The sequence below is a fragment of the Carassius carassius genome, chromosome 14, assembly GCF_963082965.1.
Source record: "Carassius carassius chromosome 14, fCarCar2.1, whole genome shotgun sequence".
Taxonomy (NCBI): domain Eukaryota; kingdom Metazoa; phylum Chordata; class Actinopteri; order Cypriniformes; family Cyprinidae; genus Carassius; species Carassius carassius.
In genome coordinates, this window is record NC_081768.1 from 23,066,017 (window position 1) to 23,088,647 (window position 22,631).

The 22,631-nt window shown below is 38.9% G+C and overlaps 1 protein-coding gene across 1 annotated transcript in view; it reads left to right on the top strand.

Annotated features, from left to right (window-relative positions):
• LOC132157379 (tetratricopeptide repeat protein 7A-like) overlaps positions 1 to 22,631 on the top strand; it is a 39,499-nt gene that overhangs the window by 14,117 nt on the left and 2,751 nt on the right. Inside the window, exons 10-19 of the mRNA XM_059566714.1 lie at positions 366 to 449; positions 7,601 to 7,705; positions 10,518 to 10,635; positions 10,761 to 10,818; positions 10,987 to 11,059; positions 11,259 to 11,419; positions 14,415 to 14,531; positions 14,610 to 14,716; positions 14,794 to 14,928; positions 17,201 to 17,403. Of these exons, the coding sequence (XP_059422697.1) occupies positions 366 to 449; positions 7,601 to 7,705; positions 10,518 to 10,635; positions 10,761 to 10,818; positions 10,987 to 11,059; positions 11,259 to 11,419; positions 14,415 to 14,531; positions 14,610 to 14,716; positions 14,794 to 14,928; positions 17,201 to 17,403 (1,161 nt within the window). The remainder of the gene's footprint in view (positions 1 to 365; positions 450 to 7,600; positions 7,706 to 10,517; positions 10,636 to 10,760; positions 10,819 to 10,986; positions 11,060 to 11,258; positions 11,420 to 14,414; positions 14,532 to 14,609; positions 14,717 to 14,793; positions 14,929 to 17,200; positions 17,404 to 22,631) is intronic.

Sequence of the window (22,631 nt, forward strand, 5' to 3'; positions counted from 1 at the left end):
AGACTTTCTCAGGTGAATCTGGATCTTAGTTCAATGGTTTCATTCAGTTAACATCAACTGAATCCATGTCATTTCACTGGTAACCCACTGCCTTTACTTGTTTTCACCAACACATACCTGCTTGTTTGTCGAATGTGAATCCCTTTCTCATCAAATTTAGGCTCACTTTCTTTTGCATGCGCCATTATGTTTTGTGTACAGGATACACACAATCCCCGATCTGTGCTGAAAACAACAAGATCCTTCCCAGAAATAACTGGTTATGCTGAGCAATGTCAGCTGCATTATCTTTTTCTAGGAAGGCTGATTCCCTGATTCAAAGTTTTTTTCTGACTGTGATGTGGTGTGTGATTGTTTGTCATCAGTGTTTGGAGCGGGCCATGAAGTTCTCCTATAATGAGTTTCATCTTTGGTACCAGCTTGGCTTGTCCTTGATGGCAAGTGGGAAGGTGAGATTCAAGTCCTATTGTCTTCATCATTGTTCCTTTCATTTTTTAGTCATTCGTCAATATAATCGGCTATATATTAGTTTCAGTTAAATAAATATGTTGTAGTAACCAAAAGAAAGATTATTATTCACCCTGAAGATGTTTCAGACCTGTATGAGTTTCTTTCTTCTGTTGAATAAAGAAGAAGGTATTTTGAAGAATGTTGGTAACCAAAAGGGTTAGTTCACCCATAAATGAAAATTAGTCTATGAATTACTCCCCCTCAAGGTATCCTTGGTGTATATGACTTTCTTCTTTCTGACAAATCCAATCGGAGTTATATTAAAAATTGTCTTTGATCTTCCAAGCTGTTTCATGGCAGTCGGCAGGTGTTGCATGCGTCAGCATATCTGTCAAGTATCCCGTTTTGGCCGGGAAAGTCACGTATTTTACCCTTCTTTCCCTCCGTCCTCCCGTATTAGTATTTTCCCGTAAATCTCCCATATTTTAACCTGCGTTATTAATAAAATAAAAAATATAAAAAACATTCCCAATCTGAGCTCTGTCACTAGCCTCGCGATATATGCCACCTGTAGTAGCCTGTCGCGAGGGGTGTGTGAGGTCAGATGACAAGAATTATAACGCGGGAAAAACAACAACAACAAAAGAAAAAACAGACGGATGATGGATGCTACGATAGAGAGTGAAGGCACACCTGCCAAAAAACCAAAACCCATGTGTAAATACCGTGATAAATGGGACAGCGAATTTACTTTTCTGAAGAGGAGCAGGGTGGGGGACAGTCACGCATTTTGTAAATGTTGTAACTGCGACTTTAGTATTTCACACGGGGGAAGGAATGATGTATGTCAGCACGAGAAATCCGCCAAGCACAAGCGCGGACTAGAGGCACAAAAACATTCCCAGGCAATGTCAGCATTCGTGACGAGAAATGCCACCGAGGCAGACCAGGTCACAAGTGCAGACGTAAAAATGGCAATGCTGTGTGCCAAAAACAACATTCCTTTCTCCTTCCACGACGACTTCAACAAGTGTGTAGCTGACATGTTCCCGGACTCTGCTATTGCACGAAAATACTCAACAGGAAAAACTAAGGCTACTCAAATCATCAAAGGTAAGTAAAACGTTATAAAATGGTTTTGAAATGTGTTTGAATATTCTAACATTTGAGCATTAATAACCCATGGCATGCATGTTGTAGGCTAACTTACTAGCTAATTACTGGACACTCAACAGGTGCCATTACAGCAGAACTAGAGGACGAGTTGGCCAAAACATGCCGATCTCAGCCCTTTTCACTGATGTGTGACGAATCGAATAACAGAAAAAAAGACAAAGAATTCGTCATCCTTACTAGACTCTACGATGAGGACACTCTGCAGGTCACTACAAGATTCCTGGAGATGCCTATATGCAATGTAGGAAATGCAGAAAATCTTTATGTAAAGCTTAATGAAGCATTAAGGTAAGGGGAACTGCACTGTTTCCTTGACATGTTAAGTAGGTTGCATTTAATTACAACCTTACATTTTTTCTGAGACGTTTTGTGGGATTTTTCCTGTTTCCAATAGAAAAAGAGGCATCCCATGTCATGAAGAGGTGGAGAGGAGTGTTAAAGTGCTTGATTTGGCAAGCCATCTGCATGATACAATCGTGAAGACCTACTTCCTGTTCCTGAGTGCTGCCCTTAAGCCTTTATCTGAAATTAACATTGCCTTCCAGGTGGGTGTCAATGCTATTGAATGAATGAGTGAATAATAGTATATAATTAAATGTTTGTGCTTATTGTAGCATTCTTATTTCACTGTTATTTTGTTGTGACCATTGATATTATCTGCAGTCAGAGGGAGTACAAATTCACAGACTTGAAGAGGAGATGTGCAGGCTGATAAAGAGGATCCTGAGCTACCTCATACCAGCCAGGGCAATCATGGGTGTACCTCTCAGGGAGGTGGAGTATGGAGAAGGACATCAGTTGGCTGATGAAGATCTCTTTATCGGAGCAGACGCAAAGACATTGATGAGAAGCGCTGAGCTCCCTGTGTCAGCCGAGAAGAAAACCTTTCAGTAATATATCTTTATATTACCCAGTAGTTATATTATGATATCATCTTTTGACAGTATGAGAGTATAGGCTGTAGTGTGCCTAAAAATATTACCACTAATGCATTTTTTCACTCTTATGTTGTTGTAGAACTGTGAGTAGCTTCTATGAGGCAGTTCTTAAGAAGATGTTCTCCTCCTTTCCCCTCGACCATCCACTCCTTAGGGACCTAAAGGTGCTGGACCCTGCAGCTCGTCTTAACATAACTCCAGGGACAGGTAGATAATAGAAACAGTTTCCAAAAGGCTTTATGCCCAGCTCACCTACTTACCATAGCATCCACCCTAGCAATGGTCAGACACACCTGGATTAATTGCAGGGTTCGTAGGGGTGCTTGAAATCCTTGAAAGTGCTTGAATTTTGATGTTGTGTTTTCAAGGTTTGATAAGTGCTTAAATTTTGGATAAAATGCTTGAAAAGTGCTTGAATTTGGCCTTGGAAAAGGTGTACAAACCCTGTAATCAGTTTGTCCAATAGTGTAAGACAGGAAATAAAGGAGCTGGCTTAAGTTCAGGAAGTAGTGCAGCTGTGCATAAAGCCTATTGATGTTAGTCAAGGCAAGGCAATTTTATTTGTATAGCCGATTTTTACAAACAATTTGTCTCAAAGGGCTTTACATTATAACAACATCCTCTGGGGACAGTTCCCCATTGATAACCAAACAAATACTTTACAGTGGGAAGGCTAGGGGCCCTGTTCCCTCAGTTGAGGCTGAAAGAGGATAAGGTGAGAGAGGAATTCACAGATTATCGGTGACAGATAGTAAGCAACTCCCACAAGAAGACAGAATCGACAGATTCTGGGGCCTGGTAGGAAAGGACATGAGGTTCAGTGAGCTGCCAAAACTTATGAAGGCTTTACTATGCATTCCCCATAGTAATGCAAGTTCTGAAAGGGTGTTTAGCATGGTATGAAAGATTGTTACAGAGAATAGGATGATGTTAGACAACAGAACTGTTTGCGCTCTACTTTCATGTAAAATGAACCACTCTGGCCCAGCCCACAAATACACTCCTTCCAAAACTGTTTTAAAGAATGCAAAGTCTGCAACAAATTTGTACAACAACTCACTAAAAAAGTAATAGAAAAGTTATGTGAAATGTAAAGAAAAACTGTAAAAGAAAAGCAATATGAAATGAAAATAATGTGTGGAATGAAAATAAAATGTAAATGTAAAGACAAGCAATGTTAAATTAACATAAAATATGCAAATAAGCCTTTAAATAAATGCTCTTCATATATACCCTTTTGTGTTTTCATTTGGGCTATAACACCTGTCTTAAAATGTAAGGGATACTGGAGCTTGGTTGGGGTGGTGGGACTGCTCGCAGTGGGCGCTGGAAAATTTCCCTAATTTTCAAATCCAAAACTTCACAGGTATGTGCATCAGTCCAAAAGAAGTGAAATAAAGAGCATCCATTCATTATAAAAAAAAGTGTCTCACACGGCTCCGGGGGGTGAACAAAGGTTTCCTGTCGATGTTAAGCTACATTAAAGTGATTGTTACATTTTGAATATGGATTTCCCTTTCAGCCGGTCACTCTCGACGCCACGTCGGTGACCGACTAATATGGGATATCGCTTCGATAGACCAATCTACTTCGAGTGTAAACTAAACGCGCTGGGCCCTCTTTTTCACTGAAACTCTTTCAGAGGCTCCTGGGGCATATGGCGGCCGCGGCGGCACTTACACCGCTCGGCCTATTACATATGAGACCGCTCCAGCACTGGCTTTATGGCCTTTATGGCTTTGGAGTCAGAAGGTCACTTCATGCCATTCACATTCCAGGTCTGCTCAGTCGTACAGCCGACGAGCTGTCTTGAGCAATGCTCCAGGGAGAATGGCGACTCCATCCCCTGACGGTCCAGCTGATTTGGAGGTGGATCAGAGCCTGGTTCCCCGAACTAGTGCTCCTTGCGACAGCCCCTCCTTGGCCAATTCCTCGGACGAAGGATCTACTGACTCAGAGATGGGGCACCATTTGGCACCCGCATCCAGACCTTTGGAAACTCCATGTCTGGTCCCTGGACAGGTCGCGGAGGTTCTAGGTGACCTACCCCAAGAGGTAGCAAACACCATCACTTCGGCAAGAGCACCATCTACGAGACACGCTTGCGCCTTGAAGTGGAACCTGTTCGTCGAGTGGTGTTCTTCTCGCCGAGAAGACCCCCGAAGATGTCCGATTGCGGTCGTGCTGTCCTTTCTGCAGCAAGGGCTGGAGCGAAGGCTGTCTCCTTCCACCCTCAAACTCCAGGTTGCTGCTATTGCTGCGTACCATGACCCCTTAAATGGGAAGTCTTTGGGTAAGCATGACTTCATCGTCAGGTTCCTTAGAGGGGCCAGGAGGTTAAATCCATCCCGGCCCCCCCTGTATACCCTCTTGGGACCTGTCTCTAGTGCTTAAATCACTACAGCAGGGCCCATTCGAGCCTTTGCATTCAGTTGAGCTAAAGTTTCTTTCATTGAAAACTCTGCTCCTGCTTGCACTGGCCTCCATCAAGAGGGTAGGGGACCTGCATGCATTTTCGGTCGACGATTCGTGCCTAGAGTTCGGGCCGGCTGACTCCCAGGTAATCCTGAGGCCCCGGCCTGGCTACGTGCCCAAGGTTCCCACTACACCCTTCAAAGACCAAGTGGTGAACCTGCAAGCGCTGTCCCTGGAGGAGGCAGACCCAGCCCTGGCTTTGCTTTGTCCCGTCCGAGCATTAAGGTTCTACGTAGACCGGACACAAAGCTTCAGGACCTCAGACCAGCTCTTTGTCTGTTACGGAGGCCGGCAGAAGGGGAGTGCCGTCTCTAAGCATAGGATGGCCCACTGGATTGTGGATGCCATAACCCTGGCTTATCAGGCTCAGGATGTGCCCTGCCCATTCAGATTGCGAGCTCACTCAACTAGAAGTGTTGCATCCTCCTGGGCGCTGGCTCGTGGCGCCTCGCTGACCGATATTTGTAGAGCTGCGGGCTGGGCGACCCCTAACACGTTCGCTAGGTTCTATAGCCTTCGTGTAGAGCCAGTATCCTCCTGTGTTCTCACCTCAAACGGGTAGTGGCACTGAGAGGCCCCGGTTAGTGTCGGCTTGCTTAAACTGCTCCAGAGTGTCCGTACTGTAGACCCTGTTGAGATCCTCCATCACCCTAAGCAGCTGGACGCAGCGGAACGTCCGGCGCCAGGCCTTCATGATGTATCTGTGAGAACCATGGAAGGGTGGGTTCCATATAGAGACCTAAGCGGTACTCGTATGTGTATAGTCCACGGTATAGCCTTAGAGCCCGTGTTTCCCCGGCAGACTTCTGCCTTCCCAAGAGGGTTTTTAATCACCTAAAATTTCTCAGTATACTCAGTAAATGGATGCTATATGTGTATTTGCCTCCGAGACCTCCTTCCGGAAGGATGGGGCTTCCGCAGCGTCCCGGTTCCAAGCGGGTTCCCCGGCTCAGCGAAAAACTGGAATGTATTGCACCTGCTGCCTTCTTATACTCACGCAGTGATCAGCGGCAGCTGGATGCAATAATTGCATGCCAATGTGCATTGGCTCGTTTAGTTTACACTCAAAGTAGATTGGTCTATCGAAGCGATATCCCATATTCGTCGGTCACCGACGTGGCGTCTCCGTTCCTTCCTTCAGGGAACGAGGGTTACCATACGTAACCGAGACGATTTTCTTACAAAAACACATCAATTCGATACAGGAGGCCTTTTTTTTCAGCCCCCGGAGCTGTATGAGATACTTTTTTTATATGAATGAATGCTCTTTATTTCACTTATTTCACTGCAATTAAGCAGCTTGGAAGATCAAAGACAATTTTTTATATAATTCCGATTAGATTTGTCTGAAAGAAAGAAGTCATATACACCTAGGATGCCTTGAGGGTAAGTAATTCATGGGCTAATTTTCATTTGTGGGTGAACTAACACTTTAATGTGGTATTTAAAAGCACAGCGCTGCTTTGTTTACAGCAGTAACCAAGGAACCGCTTTATCGCTGCTGCTCCATAGGCGCCACCTGTTGTCAGATAATAAATTTGCGCTCTCATTTAGCCCGTCTTCTGTTTCTGTTTTGTGTAGACATGTTTTATGTAGCATTATTTGACAAAGCTGCGGTCAGACCATTCTGTTTTTGCTTCAGATTTTGAAATTATACAGTCTAATTTACATCAAAAACTGTTCAAGCTACATGTAGTGTATATAGTATATATTAGTATGTTTCTTACATGCACCTATTGTTGTGTGACATTGATTCATCTGCTGGTGTTGTATGGATTACTGTCATGATGACTGGATGTGCATTTTGAGTGTCAACATTCTGGCAGCTGTCACTTCATGATCACAGAGATGGATTGTTTGCCTAAAAATCTTCATGTTCTGTTATAAGATCAAGAAAGAAAAAAACATACATCTGGGACAATACGAGGGTGAACAAATTTGAATAATAATAATAAAAAAAACATTTGGGTGGGCTCTCCCTTTAGAATTATGTGAAACAATGCAGTGCTGCAAAGTTAGAGCAAGTAGTGTTGTAACAGACCACCAATCATAAACTGCCTCTGCGTCTGCCTCATTGAATATTCATGAGCTTTGTACAGATGCTGGGGCTTTAACATGCTGTGTCTAGACTCAGAAATTGGTTAAAATATCAAACGGTGATGGAAAATCCCAAAAAGTGTTAATTCATTGTTTTGTATTAAGTCTTACGTTTAACCAAAGCAAATACTGTATATGTGACAACATCTCCACACATAGACAAGCAGTTATTAAAACAGGTCATGCTCTTGTTGTGTAATCTGCTTGAACAGTCAATGTTATTAACCTCGTGAATATGAAAATTGGAATGTTCATTCAGGGTTTATGGATGTGATAAGACAAAATGGCCCTGCAGGTTAAAGATTTTTATAAGTGAAGGTTCATGCTGCTTCTATTCCGCATGTCAATGAATGCCGAATACTTACATTAACAGGGTTTGTGTCACTGCTATATTTTGAATTACTATACTATGTCACATATGTGTTTGTACATTTAAAAGCTGTATTATTAATGATATTTTACAGAACGAGGGTGCAGTGTCAATGCTTAAAGAGTGTGTAGCAATGAAGCCACAGGACCCCATCCCACCTCTGCTTGCAGCAAAAGTGTGCATTAACCAGCTGCGTTGGGTGAGAGAAACACAAAAAGCAGCACATGTGCACAATATGCACAATCATTCATCAAGAATAAAATACAAAATAAAACAATATTTATATTTAGAGCAGTTACAGCCTGTAAAATATATATATATATTCATATATTATTCAACAAGCATGCATTAAATTTATCCAAAGTGACATTAAATACATTTATACAAAATAATTATTTTAAATAAATCTGTTCTTTGGAACTTTTTATTGAACAAAAAACACAAAAACAATGTCTCAAATTCTCCCAAAAATATTAAGCAGCACAACTTCAACGTTGATAAGAGAAAAAATGTTTCTTGAGCATCAAATCAGTATATAAGAATGATTTCTGAAGGATCACACAGCACTGAAGACAGGAGTAATGATGCTGAAAACTCAGCTTTGCATCACAGGAATAAATTACATTTTTAAATATATTCAAATAGAAAACAGGTGTTTTAAATTGAATTAATGTTTCACAATATTACTGTTTTTACTGTATGTCTGATTAGTGAAAGAGACTTCTTTCAAGAATCTCATTGACCCAAATTTTTGAACCAAAGTGTGCAACATCCCAGCAAAAGGAATAAGTATGCTTTATGCTATCGAATAAGCAATATATGTTTCAGGAAAAATCATTGGAAATATTCACTTTGGCATCCTTAAATAAATCCATAAATCTGTAAATCCTAATCCCATAAATCCTGTATAATCCTAATGTATTTATATTTAAACTAGCTATGCTCATAGCATTATTAATTCAGAAGTGATTTTTGATCCAGATCAAACTAGAACTGTACGAGAAACATTAAATCTGTTTTTTCACCCTTTTTATAATACTCAGTGTACAGTATACATCGCTCAATCCTAGAAAAGATCTAGATTCATATCACTAATGAACTTATGCATTAGTAGCATTGTACAGTACATTGCATTGTGTCTTATTAGTATAGTACTAGTATAGCAGTCACAAGACTATCAATCAAAACACTGCAGCAGTTGCCAGAGATTATGGCACATCTGTTGGAAGCGCAGTGCTGAATACAGACAGCACGCCATAAGAGGCTTATAGCACAATAGAGCCGTATAGCCACAAAAACTTAATGCAAAGGCTTTGATGTCAGATAGCACGCCATCCCACAGTCACATTTCAAACCGGCCCTGTTTCATCCCAGCATCAAAACAGGGCATGCAGGGATTTGTCCTCTAACAGTTGTCCTTGATGCTGATTCATGTTGATTCAATTGAAGAATATTATACAATATAAAATTAAAATTAAAAATTAAATTAAAAAAATATATATTTGTTGCAATTTCACATGATATGCTTGGGCACTTGACATGAACGTTTTCTGTTTATACACTACCGGTCAATTTATTGTTTTTGTTTTTTACGTTTCTCTTTTCTTGTGAAAAATTAATACTATTACCAATTTATTTAAATATATTTATACATGTAATTTATAAGTTTTCAGTGTCACGTGATCCTTTAGAAACCATTGAAATATGCTGATTTAGTGCTCAATTATCATCAGTAATTTTTGCTGTCCAATTATTAAAAATAGTTATTATGGTAACACTTTAGTATAGGGTCCAATGCCTATTATTAACATATTGGCTGTTTATTGGTGCTTATAAAGTACATATAATGCATGACATCCATAATCCTACCCAATACCCTAAACTTAACAACTACCTTATAAACTAATAATAAGCATCAAATTAGAAGTTAATTGAGGCAAAAGTCATAGTTAATGGGTAGCTAATAGTGAGAATTGGACCTCAAAATAAACTGTGACCGTTCTTATTACTGTCAGTGTTGATAACAATTTTTGGAGCTTGATATTGTGGTGGAAACTGTTTGAGTACCTAAAAACATTTTTTTTCTAATGATTTCTAACAATTTCTTAAGGATCATGGGACACTGAAGACAGGAGTAATGATGCTAAAAATTCAGCTTTGACATCTCAGGAATAAATTATATTTTAATATAACGTGTTGGCCAAAATTATTAGGATAATAGTATTTTCACCAGCTAAAAAATGGTTTTAAGTCAGTTATTTCTATCTTTTGCTGCAGTGTGTAAGTAGGAAATATCAGTTTACATTTCCAAACATTAATTTTGATATTCAATTGTAATAATCCAGTGGGAGTTTAGTCTGACATCAGCCAGTGCTCCACACAGAGATCTGATCTCATCATCTTCAGCCTGTCTGAAATAACATGAAGAAACAGAACAAAGTGAGACAGACTCAATCCTGAAGAACTGTGGAAACGTCTCCAAGATGCTTCAAGAAACCTACCTGAAAAAACAGAATATTAAATAGAAATAATAAAACTGTTTAAATTGTAACAACCTTTCTCAGTCTTACAGTTTTTACTGTATTTTTGATCAAATAAATGTAGCCTCTGTGAACACAGAAGAGACTTCTTTAAAAACATAATAGACTCTTAATTATTGAAAAACTATTGACTAGTAGTGTACATGCAGTTTTTATGACTATAATAATTGAGCAACACATTTTAATCTAAAATCTTTTTCTTTTTTTTACAATTCCATTTACATTTATTCCTTTAGCAGATGCTTTTTTCCCCCACTTTTTATCAAAAGTTTTTATTTAGCTTAAGCTTTTGTTCTAAGTGAATGAATTGTTCTTTGTTGGGTTTGATCCCATAACCTTTCAGTTTCCAGCTCAGACCTTTAAACCTCTACACTACACCAGCAGTACGTCTCATTGTAAGCTGAAAGCACTGATAATAATCATCCAAACATCTGATGCATGTCTAAATGTGTGTGTGTGTGTGTGTGTCAGCTGGAGGATGCAGTGTCCCTCTCAGCAGGTGTGGTTGCTTTAGGAGGGGGTGCTGGAGAGTCCCTTCCTCGAGCTCATCTGGCCATCGGACTCTGCCGTAGTCTGCAGGCCTCTGACGGTAAGCCCAGCCTTTAACCGCGGTTATCCTTCTCTGAACCTAAAAATGATCCAGGCCCCCAGCTGTCCTCAGCTGCTCTCTGCTCCATGTCTGCGGTGACTCAATCTTTAACTGTGTGTTTGCAGCTACGCTGAAAGCCGATCGCGATGAGTTCAACAGAAGAGCGCTGCAGTCACTACGGAAGTACGCTTGATGTTTACCTCTTATATTTCAGCATGTGTACTTATCACAGATTGTGTTAAGGAGGCTTCAGCCACCCACTTTGTGTGGGAATTGTTTCAGTTGACCCTTTGCTAAGTCTGGCTGATGTCAGACTGGTAATAAGTCAAACTGATTATTTTTTGTCTTTAGAGCACATGCACTGGACCCTGGGGACCCTCAGATCTCCTTCTACCTCTCTCTGCAGCTCGCTCTGGTTCGACAGGTTAGCACGCTAACACATCAATCTCACTGACTAGATGCAGATGTCTGTTTGAAAATGTACATTAATCTCTCTTCCTATTTTGCTTGCCTGTGGATTTTTGTAACTTTTGTTTACACATATGACTGTCAGGGTCACATGATTGTGTGAACAGTTCTTTATCTCATCATATTCCTACCCAGAGCTCTTGTGTTTTTGGTAGGTGTCAGAAGCGATGGAGCCATTGCAGTCAGCTCTGAATATTTGTGGGGATGATCTTCACTCTCTACATCTGCTGACTCTACTGCTCAGTGCCCAGAAACACTACCAACACGCCCTTGATACGCTTAAACTCACCATTAACCAGCACCCGGACAACTTTAAGTATGTTTAATGTGTTTGTTCTACTTCAAACTTGATAGTTCTCCCGAAATGTTAAATTCTGTCATTGTTTACTGAACCTCATGTCATATTAAGATTACACTTGATAGTCCACTTTCTACTAATTGTAAGTAACTTGGCAACTACATGTCAGCTAACTCACATTAAATGTTTAGCAGACTGTTAGGTTAGGGTTAGGGTTAGTAGATTAAGTTGACATGTACTTGCAAAGTCAGTAGATTATGTGTTGAGGGAGCATCAAAATAAAGCAAAACATTAAGCAGACCGAATTCAGTGAAATTCAATGTTATTCAATAATTCAATGTTAGCTTCAGTTGCTGTCTCCTGAGACGCCTTCATCTGGATGACTTTTGAAGAAGAGAGAGAACAACAAAATCGTCCGCACTGCTAGAAGACTCCATTTATAACTGTTTTGAAACATTTTTTTGCAACAGATTCATTAATACGCATTGGACTCTTTTAGGATTGGAAATGTTTAGGATGACGAATACGAAAAAACGCATATGAAAATTTCGGACTCAGTGTGCAGTGACCTTAAGGCTGCGTTAACGCTAGTGCATTTTCAGTTTAAAGAGCATAACTTTTGCTACGGTTATGCCTGTTGTTTACACTCTGGAGTTTTTGACCCAGACTTTTGAAGACACTGCAGACCCCGTTTTAGTTTGAAAACTCCAATAAACAATAACATCATGCTCATTGTTGTACCCATAGATATGTATTGGTAGATTCCCCTTTCGACCGCTACAAGCACACAGACGCGTCCTCCATCTAAATAATAGGGAACCTACCTATACATATATCTATGGTAGTACCTCCATGAATGGTCACGTGACATGCGTTTTCAGTTGTGTAGTGTGGACGAAGATTGTTTCTGAAACGCAGTAAAACGCCTGTGTAGTAGAGAAGGATGTGTAAACAGTGTAAAGAGGGCCTACAGTTCATTTAAAGTGTTCTAAAGTTCCAAAACGTTCTAAAAAGGCATGCTGTACAGTTCCAAAAGTTGCTGGTAGCATTGACTTCCATTTGTATTCTTTCCCTTACAATGGAAGTCAGTGGCTACTGGCAACTTGAACATTCTTCTGAGTATTTTCTTTTATGTTCCACACTAGAAAGAAACTTGTACAGGTTTGGAACAACTTAAGGTTGACCCAATAATGAACAGATTTTATTATTATTATTATTATTGTTATTATTCTTGGACTATCCCTTTTACTGCATTAGAAAACAAAATAATCTGTAACCTTTTAGCATAGGGACCAATTCTCACTATCTAGTTGCTTATTAGCATGCATATGATTAACATATTGTCTGTTTATTAGTACTTAGAAAGCACATATTCTATATCCCTAATCCTACCTAAACTACCTAAACTTAAAGTTTTTTAACCTCACTAACTATTAATAAGCAGCACATTAGGAGTTTATTGATGCAAAAGTCATATTTAATGGTTTGTTGATATTGAAAATTGGACCTTAAAATAAAGTGTGGCCAAAATATCAAACCTAGTGGCATCTGAACGTGACTGCAGAATTTTTTTGAAGAACGTATTTCTTTGTTTTTTATTTTTATTTTAATCAGCTGTTGTTGAAGTGATGTTAGATTTGAATGCATTGAGTTATTTACTACATTTACAGCTTATCACATGATCCCAAACATTTGACTTAATTCCCAACTGTATCTACTGTTACATAGTTTTAAACCTACAGTAAATAACATGAAATGTGCACAGTGCTAATTGCATTCAGAATATTTCGGTTTTTACATCTCCATGTGGGGTCAGTGTTGCACTCGAGACGAGAGTGGAGAGAAAATAATTAATCGAGTTCATATAGCAGTGTAACACCCAGGCTCTCACACACAAACACACTTCACAGTGATTATATTGTCACACGTCTCATTTCAAGAACCTCTGTCTTTGAAGAAAACAAATCATCGCTTTATCAGTGGAAAAAGTGAACTGTATGTGTATGTAAACAAATCACATTTGAGGACCTATTTTACTTATTTTTATTTGAACAAAATTTCAGTATACTTTGTATATTAGAGTTTTAGTACTTTTAAGTGATCTGAGTGAGTATAGTGATTTTAAGTGAAATGAGGAAATGTTTTGCCCTGCCCTGTTTACACACACACCTTCACATTCATCTCGCTTCACTCCTCCACCCTCCAGCACACACAGACGTCCACCCACTCACTAAACCTTGCTAAAGAGAGGGACAGGTCAGGGAAGACAGCCCCAGACAACAAGAATTGCTAGTTTGTGTTAGAAGCAGCTGAAGCATCGGCTGCTGATGATGAAGAGCTAGGGCTAGGGCTGAAAACTGCTAAGTGTTAGCATCCATGTCAGCGGCTTCTGCTCGTCTGCGCATTCATCTCAGGAAGAACGTGAATTAGATACATTTCCATCAAATCATGGAACACAAGCAGATGAGCATTGCTCATGCAAGAACAACAAAACAGTAAACCATATAACATATTTTTTGTATAACACAACATTTTTAAATGGCAATTTTAATATATATATATATATATATATATATATATATATATATATATATATATATATATATATATATATATACTGACTAGTGTTATTTTAGTATCATTCATATAATTTAATAGTATTTATTATTATTTTGTATGATTCTAGTTTTAATTTTAGTAATTTTGCTTTATGCTTTTGTCATATTTGTACTTTTTTTATTTTTTTAATACTTGTGTATTTAGATTTAATGTATTTGTATTTCTTATCTAATATTTATATTCTATATAATTTCAGTTTTATTTCAAATAACAAAAACAACTGATTAATTTTTGTTAATAATTAATTAAAAAAAAAAAAAATCTTACTGGCCCCAAACGTTGGAATGGTAGTGAAAATGTATATAACCCTGTATTATCAGGTTTGATCATATTACATCAAATATGAAAAGCAGAGCTGTTTCTTTTTGACTGTTGTTGTCTTTGTGTGTTTTAGTCTTCTCTTTACCAGAGTGAAGCTGGAGGAGGTTTTGTTGGGACCCGCTGCAGCGTTACAGACCTGTGCCGAAATGCTGCAGCTGTGGCAGAGCCGCTATGATCTGACCCGCCTCAGGTAACATGCTGCATGAAACGTGTGAGAGTGAGTCAGTGTTGTGTGCTGTGATTTCATGCATTCTGCTTTCTATTCCAGCGAGGAGGATGACACTAGCAGCATACCTCCTGATCCCGGGCCGCTGAGCAAGAAACCCGGCAGCGGCCTCCATCTCACGCTCCCAGACTTCCAGGAGACAGAGACCGGTGTGTATCACGAGTGTGTGTGTGTGTGTGACTCTGTGTGTGTTCATGTGACTGAGATGTGTGTCGTGTTGCGTCAGGGTCTCAGAGTGCCCCGTCTCTAGCTGTGTCCCGTCTGGAGCAGGCCATGTCAGAGGTGTCAGCCATCAGCTCCGCCCACAGGCACGGCCCCGCCTACATCTGGACCACCCTGGAACGCATCTGGCTGCAAGCAGGTACGGCTTAACTTCTTTTTTGAATAAAGTATTAAAGCCTATTATTTCTGGAACTTTTATTAAAATTAACCAGGATTAAATTACTGGTTATTATATATTTGTGTAATATTTTAGAAAGGCATACATAGCCATTTTTCTGTTCGCTGACATTACTTTTTACTTGCTGACCTTAATACATGTGGGAAGTCCTTGACGTACTATGATAGTCTTTGGATGTCATTTTTGTGTTATTTATACGCAGCTCTGCATGAAATGTGTTTCCCATGGAACTCATACTGGGTGTTTGTGCCCTCTTGTTCCCATTCCCAGCATTCCTCTGGCATGGGTTAATTTCCTGTCTAAAATGGGACACATCCTGATTCTGTACAACTGAGTGAATGTGAGAGCACAGGCAGAGCGGCCCATTGACATAAAGAATGGGCGTGATGTCACACTGATAGTTTAAAATAGTGAGGGCCCTCCGAACGCAGTCCATCATGCAGCAAACATTTCATTTTTCACATCAGCTGTCATTTGTAATGTGTGAGTGTTGTTATGAGCATTGTGTCAAAATAACATATTATAATAAATAATGTTACATTGGATATTATAATAAATTATATCATATATTTTAATTATAGTAATAATATAAAGTATTTTAATATGTATTATGTAATTATTATATAATTAAAATGTGAAATTTATATTTTTAGATAAAATGAAATTTTTCATTTCATTGTTGTCATGTCTCAGCGTATGTAGTCTTTAAAGAATCAACACAACGCAAAATCTTGCAGCTATACATGGTTAAAAACATGCAATAAAGGCAGCAAGTAATTATTGGAAAGATGACCAGATATTACAATAAAGCCTTCATTGCCTGTAACATTTTGAATGTTACATTGCAGCAAAATCAGTGGGAAATTTGCAGCTTTCACTCTGAAAATCCCAAAAGTATGAAATGTGTTAATATTTGCGAAATTTTACAGGCAAGAAAGGTCCATTATGTATTGTCCATAGTGTAGCAATGTCACCTTCAAACCAGTATTATTTTAGTGTTAATGAAATACTATTATATTATTTAATAATATTTTGAATTAGCTTTTATTAAAAAAAATTATGTTTAACCTATATTTGTGACCCTGGACCACAAAACCTTGTCTTAAGTGTACATTTTTCAAAATTGAGATTTATGCATCATCTCAATGCTGAAAAAAAGTAATTTTTGATATATTTAAGGTACGGCAATATACAAATTATCTTCATGGAACATGATCTTTACTTAATATTCGAAGGATTTTTGGCATAAAAGAAAAATCAATCATTTTGACCAATACAATGTTTTTTTTTTTTTTGGTTATGCTTAAAAATACCCCAGCCACTTAAGATCCAGGGTCACATTTTAGTTAAAGCTTCAGTGATTTGTGTTTCTGTAATTTTGGACTGTTTTTCATTTATTTATTTTTTATTTTGGTAATTTCAGTACTTAAGCATATTTACTTGAGCTTGTCACCAAGGCAACCAAAGTATTAAAACATTCATATTCCTATTATCTGCAAAACAACGTTTAAATATAGTCTGTATACTGGGCAGTTCAGTCTGAAATCATTTAGAAAAATTCTATACATTAACTGTCCAAAAAACACTATAATGAACATGTTAGCCGTTTCCAAATGCTTGTAAACCTTTCTTTCTTGGTGTAGTTGCTGCCTAAATTGTTCTACCAGGGATTCTGTGTAAACAAACACAACCACACAGCAGACAGCAGTGGATATAAACACACATTTGCCGTGGTGAGTCCTGAATGCCAAAGTAGAGCTGCAGATGCTTACACAGCGCTCCGTACATAACCTTATTTAGACATGACCATGAATATCCCTCTGTGAGCATGTGTGTGAAATTTCGGGTGGAGGGGGAGGTCAGCATGTATTTACAATAGCAAATGTTGCCAAAGCTGCATTTGAAATCATCTGGACAGAACAAAATGCTACATGCGTGCAATTCAGCTTGTCTGAAATGATGGAGCAGGTTGGTATTCATTGCTTACTCTGAGCGAGTATTAATGCTGGGGCAGCAGATACATCTTTGAGAGAGTTTATATTCCAGATGGCTGTGTCACGCCTGTGAAGTCCGAGATGTTTCATAAAGATGAATCATCATGCACTCGATGATTTCAATAAGAGAAAAGAGAAGAGTTCTGAAAGAGAACAGTTGTAACTGCAATACTATGATTTTTAGTGCAGTTATGTATCTCATAATGTTGTTTTCTGTTTTGTGGTGTGGTGCTGAGCAGGAGAGTTGTTCATGGCTGACGGGCGGATGAAGGAAGCTCAGTTCTGTGTGCAGGAGGCAGGAACTCTCTTCCCCGCCTCACACTCAGTGCTGCTGCTCAAGGGCTGTGTGGCCGAGCTCAGGGGTAACGACATGGAGGCCAAGAGCCTGTATGATGAAGCTCTCGCCATCAACCCCAGAGGACACCACATACTGCTGCACCTGGTGAGTGACACATGCTGTACATCACACACACACACACACACTCACACACACACACACACACACACACACACAAACACACACACACGAGCACGCACACACACACTCACACACACACACTCACACACACACACACACACACATACACACATACACGAGCACGCACACACACACTCACACACACACACACACACACACACACACACACACACACATACACACATACACGAGCAGGCACACACACTCACACACATTCACACACACACACACAAACACACATGCACACGCACGTTTGTTTTTGTGAAAAGTGGAGACATCCAATAGGCATAATGGTTTGTGTGTGTCTGTGTGTGTGTGTGTGTGTGCGTGTGAGTGAGTCCGTGTGTGTATATATTTGTGGGGATATTTTTCAAACTCATGTGAAATTCCTGATCTCACAGATTCCTGAAATGACTGTCTAGTAATTGAAATTGAAATAAAGCTTAAATAAAATACAATATAGATAAAAAATAAAAAAATTAAAAATGTTGCCTTGGCAACTATCCAAAATAAAGTTTAAACCGAAGTGCTAAAATTGCTAAAACTAAAACTGAAAAAACAAACCTAAATTGAAGCAAATATATAAAGAGAGATTCTTTTTAGATGTCAAAATGTCAAAAACAAGTAACAAATTTACTAAAACTAGTAATAAAATATATTATAAGGCAGAGTTCATTCAAAATACTGATAATTACAGACACACTTTAATTTAAGGTTCAATTTTCACTATTAACAAACTATTAATTACAACTTTTGCCTCAGTAAACTCCTAATTTGCTGCTTATTAATACTGTAGTTAGTAAGCTATGTGTTAAGTTTAGGTGTAGGGCAGGATTAGAGATCTAGGTCATGCAGAATATGTATTAAACTGCCAATATGTTAATAACAGGCATGCTAATAAACTAGTTAATAGTGAGAATTTGTCTCTATACTAAAGTGTTACCATAATCATTGTAATAGTATATAAATAACACTAAAATAACTGGACTTGAATCCAACAGTCTTAGACTATAATGAAATTCTGGCATTTTTTACTCAATTAATTGTGATCATGTGACCTTGTGTACAGCCAGTGAGATGTTCTTGCTTCCACTGAAGCTCATGATGTTCTTCTGATCATTCTCTAATCATGTTTGACACAAACTTGCATGCTGCTATCATTAAAGCAAAAGAGAGACGAACCAAATATCAAGAGATTATAAATTCATATTAATGAATATTTCATGGTAGTCAGTCAGCGTGAAAAATCTTTGAAGACCACTGGTGTCCGGGGATATGGTGATTGAGTCATTGCATATGCAATTTACTGTACATACATACAATACAGTACGTACATCTTTACAACCCACAGTGATGTGTGCTAACATTAGCTCTGCCTCCACTCTCTGCTCTCATTGTGACTGTGTAATATCAGGCCCTTCATTACTCATCTTCACTGGAGTAACCGGAGTGATGCTGGGCCATTTTCTCCCTATATCTGGCCAATCAGAGCACACATCCCCGCTATTTTTGGACAAAAGACGTACAATATCAATTCCCTGAGCTGATGAGAACTAATTCTGAGCTGGCTGGTGATGCCCTGCATAGTTCACACACACACACACACACACACACACACACACACACACACACACACACACACACACAGCTGGTCTTCATCAGAGCATCACAGCACTGATTTCTCAGGATTAAGCAGATATGATTGAACTGAGGTGGAGGTTTGAGGGAACTCATCAGCTGGATCCAATGAGGAGAGTTAAAACATTTCTGCTCTTCGTGACACCTGCGACTGGAGCAGCAGCGCTCTCATTACTTCTGTCCTTCCTCTGAGACAATTTATTTCAGAGCCTTTCCAAAAATGGAAAATGATGACAGTTTACTCACACGCTGTTCCAAGACAATGTAAATCTCATGGAAACATTTCCTAGTCACCTTAAAGTTGTGATGTAATTAAAGTAGAGACAGATCTTTACTTCCATATTGTGATGAGCATTATTATTATTATTATTATTATTATTATTATTTAAAAAGATTATTGAAAAAGAAAAACAAGTAGGGCGGGGCTTGATTAAATCAGTTGATTGTTGATTGGATAGAGGCAGATCTGAATGTGAGCTTACAGTCGATTGTAAGAAAGGGGCGGGGTTTAAGTGGACTAATGCGGTATACGCCACCAAAGATACATTTTAATGGATCGAATTATGATACTGTGATTTAAACATTACAAGATCAAAAAAAAAAAAAAAAGAGACCATTGTGAATAATTTACAACAATACAAAATAGCATGCATTCATGCAGACTTTACAATTGCAGGAATTCAAATGAAAATCAATATTTTTAGTATCAAATATTAATTAAGGTGATGCATCTAGATGTTTTCCTTTTTTTATTATTATTGAATTATAGATTTAATTACAGTATTTCTTTCTGTAATACCTGCAGAAAGCTATCTGTTATAATTATTTTTAGTCAGTCTAACCAGTCCAAAGTACAACCCATTCTACCACAATGTAAAATAATTTCAATTGTATGTTTTTTTTTTAAATAATTAAATTTATTATTTATTTTTTTGGCATTATACTAATAATAATGACTTGTCACTATGTTAAATAGAGGGGCATCGTTAAAATTATAATGTCACAAAAAATTAATATAAATAGTGGTAAATATATATATTTTCCCTTTATTTCATTAAACACAAAAGGATTTAGCCAAAATATGGGAGAGGCTTCAAACACTGATCCCCATGAGCCAACAGCTCCTGTATGTCCAACTGCGCCATAAAAGAACATTCACCATCGTCAGTTTTGAGGAGCTACTCCTTTAAATAAGGGTGGGAGATGACAGGGTGCAGCTGAGGACAGAGGAGAGGAGTTCAGTTCGGCCCATTTTTATACAACTCATTTGGTCACGTCATGAAATCTCACACTTACAGCATATATGAATCTGCGTCTGTGGGATCCACATGGACGTGTGTTTGAGTCATTGCTCAGGGCACCTGGTTGGGTATTTTTCATGTCAAATGAGGTGAGTCAAACACAATCTCATGTCATATGAGTTTAGTGACTCAGCAGCTCATTTGGTTCTATTTCTGCCTATACATGTGCTTTTTCATATCTCTGGGTCTTTTCTCAGTTTTTTTATGGCTGCAGCGTTCCCTCCCTTTTTCTGTCTCTCGTCTTTCTGTCTCTCTTCCATTGGCCTGTCAGTTGATTAGATAATGCAAATTCATTGTTTATAACACTTCACTCCTTCTCAGACCTTTATGGGATGCCTAGCAACCAGGCAATTGTATCATACGGTGCAAGAGAGCTGATAATGAGACATAGAAGCAGTGTTAAGGCCATTTCAAATGAGACGTGGCATGCATTAAAATCAGTCAAGGCAGAGCACACTTCCCGCTTGCACAGGCTGATGTTGCTTTGGTCATCATGCATTTGCACCAAGTGCTAGGATTGCTAGGATCATTTAAGATGCGTTATTGTATTTTATATTTTGGAAACCACTTGGTTTGTCTGCACATTCATTCCCAAACTCACAAGCCAAAAAAAAAATCTAATCTAATTGCTTTGTTTTTGTTAGAATAATATTTGCAATTTAAAATGCATTTTTAAAAGGGTTAACAGTTTGCTGGGCTTTTTTTGTAGGGATGCTTTGCACAATTTGGCCAAAAAGGTTATGATTATGCATTAATATAATTATAAAACAACAACAACTATTATTATGCAAAGTTACAAATATGAGTACTGAAATAATATTAGTGTAAATTAAAAAGTGTGTTTTAGAAAATTTTACAGGCAAAAAATACAAATTGGTGAAATTACAAGTCTAATATTTATGTTTTTAATTTCTTAATTTTCAAATGGGAGAGGGAGATCTAACTGAGATTGTGATCAAATTTGTGATTTAAAATGTATTTTTAAAGAGCTCCAGGTTGCTTTGCTTTTTTGTAGGTCTGCACAATTTGGCCACAAAATCTATTTATATTATGTCAATATAATAATAATATGCAATATGAAACAAAAAAAAAATATTTGTAATATTTCAATGTACAATGAAAAATATAAATGATAAAAAAAAATCATAGTTTGATATTACTAAGACTTTATGCAGGAGATCAAAGAAAATACCTTTAATAAAGGTAAATACAACAGAAATTATAATTAGGAGTAAAACTAGGTCACAGGCAAACAGGTAAACTGAAAAATCAGAGAAAATAGAACTAGAACTAAAAATAACCCCAACAAAACTCCCCCCTCCTGGAAGGTGTGTCTCGTACCATAACAGTACCATCGGGGATGGAGGGCGGGCGCCCTGGAGGGTGGAGCAGGCAGCTCAGGTTGCCATGGCGTATCAGGAGACACAGGAGGCCACGGCGGACCATGAGACTCAGGCAGCCACGGCAGATTAGGGATCTCCGGGAGCCATGGCGGATTCTCCGTGGCCCTGGCTGGCTCGGTCACAAGTATATGGCCCTCCAAAAAATTATTCTTGGGGAAATCTAGGAATCCTGTGGGGATTCTCTGGAGGAGCGGGGCTGGCTAACACTGGGTGATCAGGAGAAGATGGAGGGCTGGACGGGACCAGCGGAAGCAAAAGAGACTCCGGAGATCATGGAGGGCTGGGGGACCAGCTGAGGCGAAGGAGACTCAGGGAAGTGCCCTAGAGCGGATTCTGGTGTGGGGATGGGTACCAATAACCCTGGGGGTAGCGCCATGTCCATTATCGCTGAGAGACACACTGGAATGGACTCTGACACTGGTCTTAAGTGGGGATCAGGAGCCCTTCCTGGGCTTAACTGGGGATCCAGGAAGCGCTTACGAGGTGTTGGCCCTGAAGCGAGTGTCATATGGATGTCCAGCGGGCTTAACTTCCAAGCGGCTGTCCATCTTTACTGCTCAGAGGCCGCCGCTGCTGGAATTTGAACTACAGCGGAGCTTCAGAGAACCACGTGGACTTTGGGGTTAGGCAAGCGAAAAAGAGCCATTGGAGAGGTATGTAGAGGTTCTCGGCATGGGGTGAGCCGGGGAGACACGACGCATTCCTGGGGGAGTTGGATGATGAGGTTTTGGAAGTCTTTTTACTTCCTCAACCTCAAAATCAGAACCATTTAAGAACAATACGAGATTAATCAACTCAAGCATAGGGGAAAAAAAAAAAACAATCACCAATCGGAAGCTCACAGCGGATT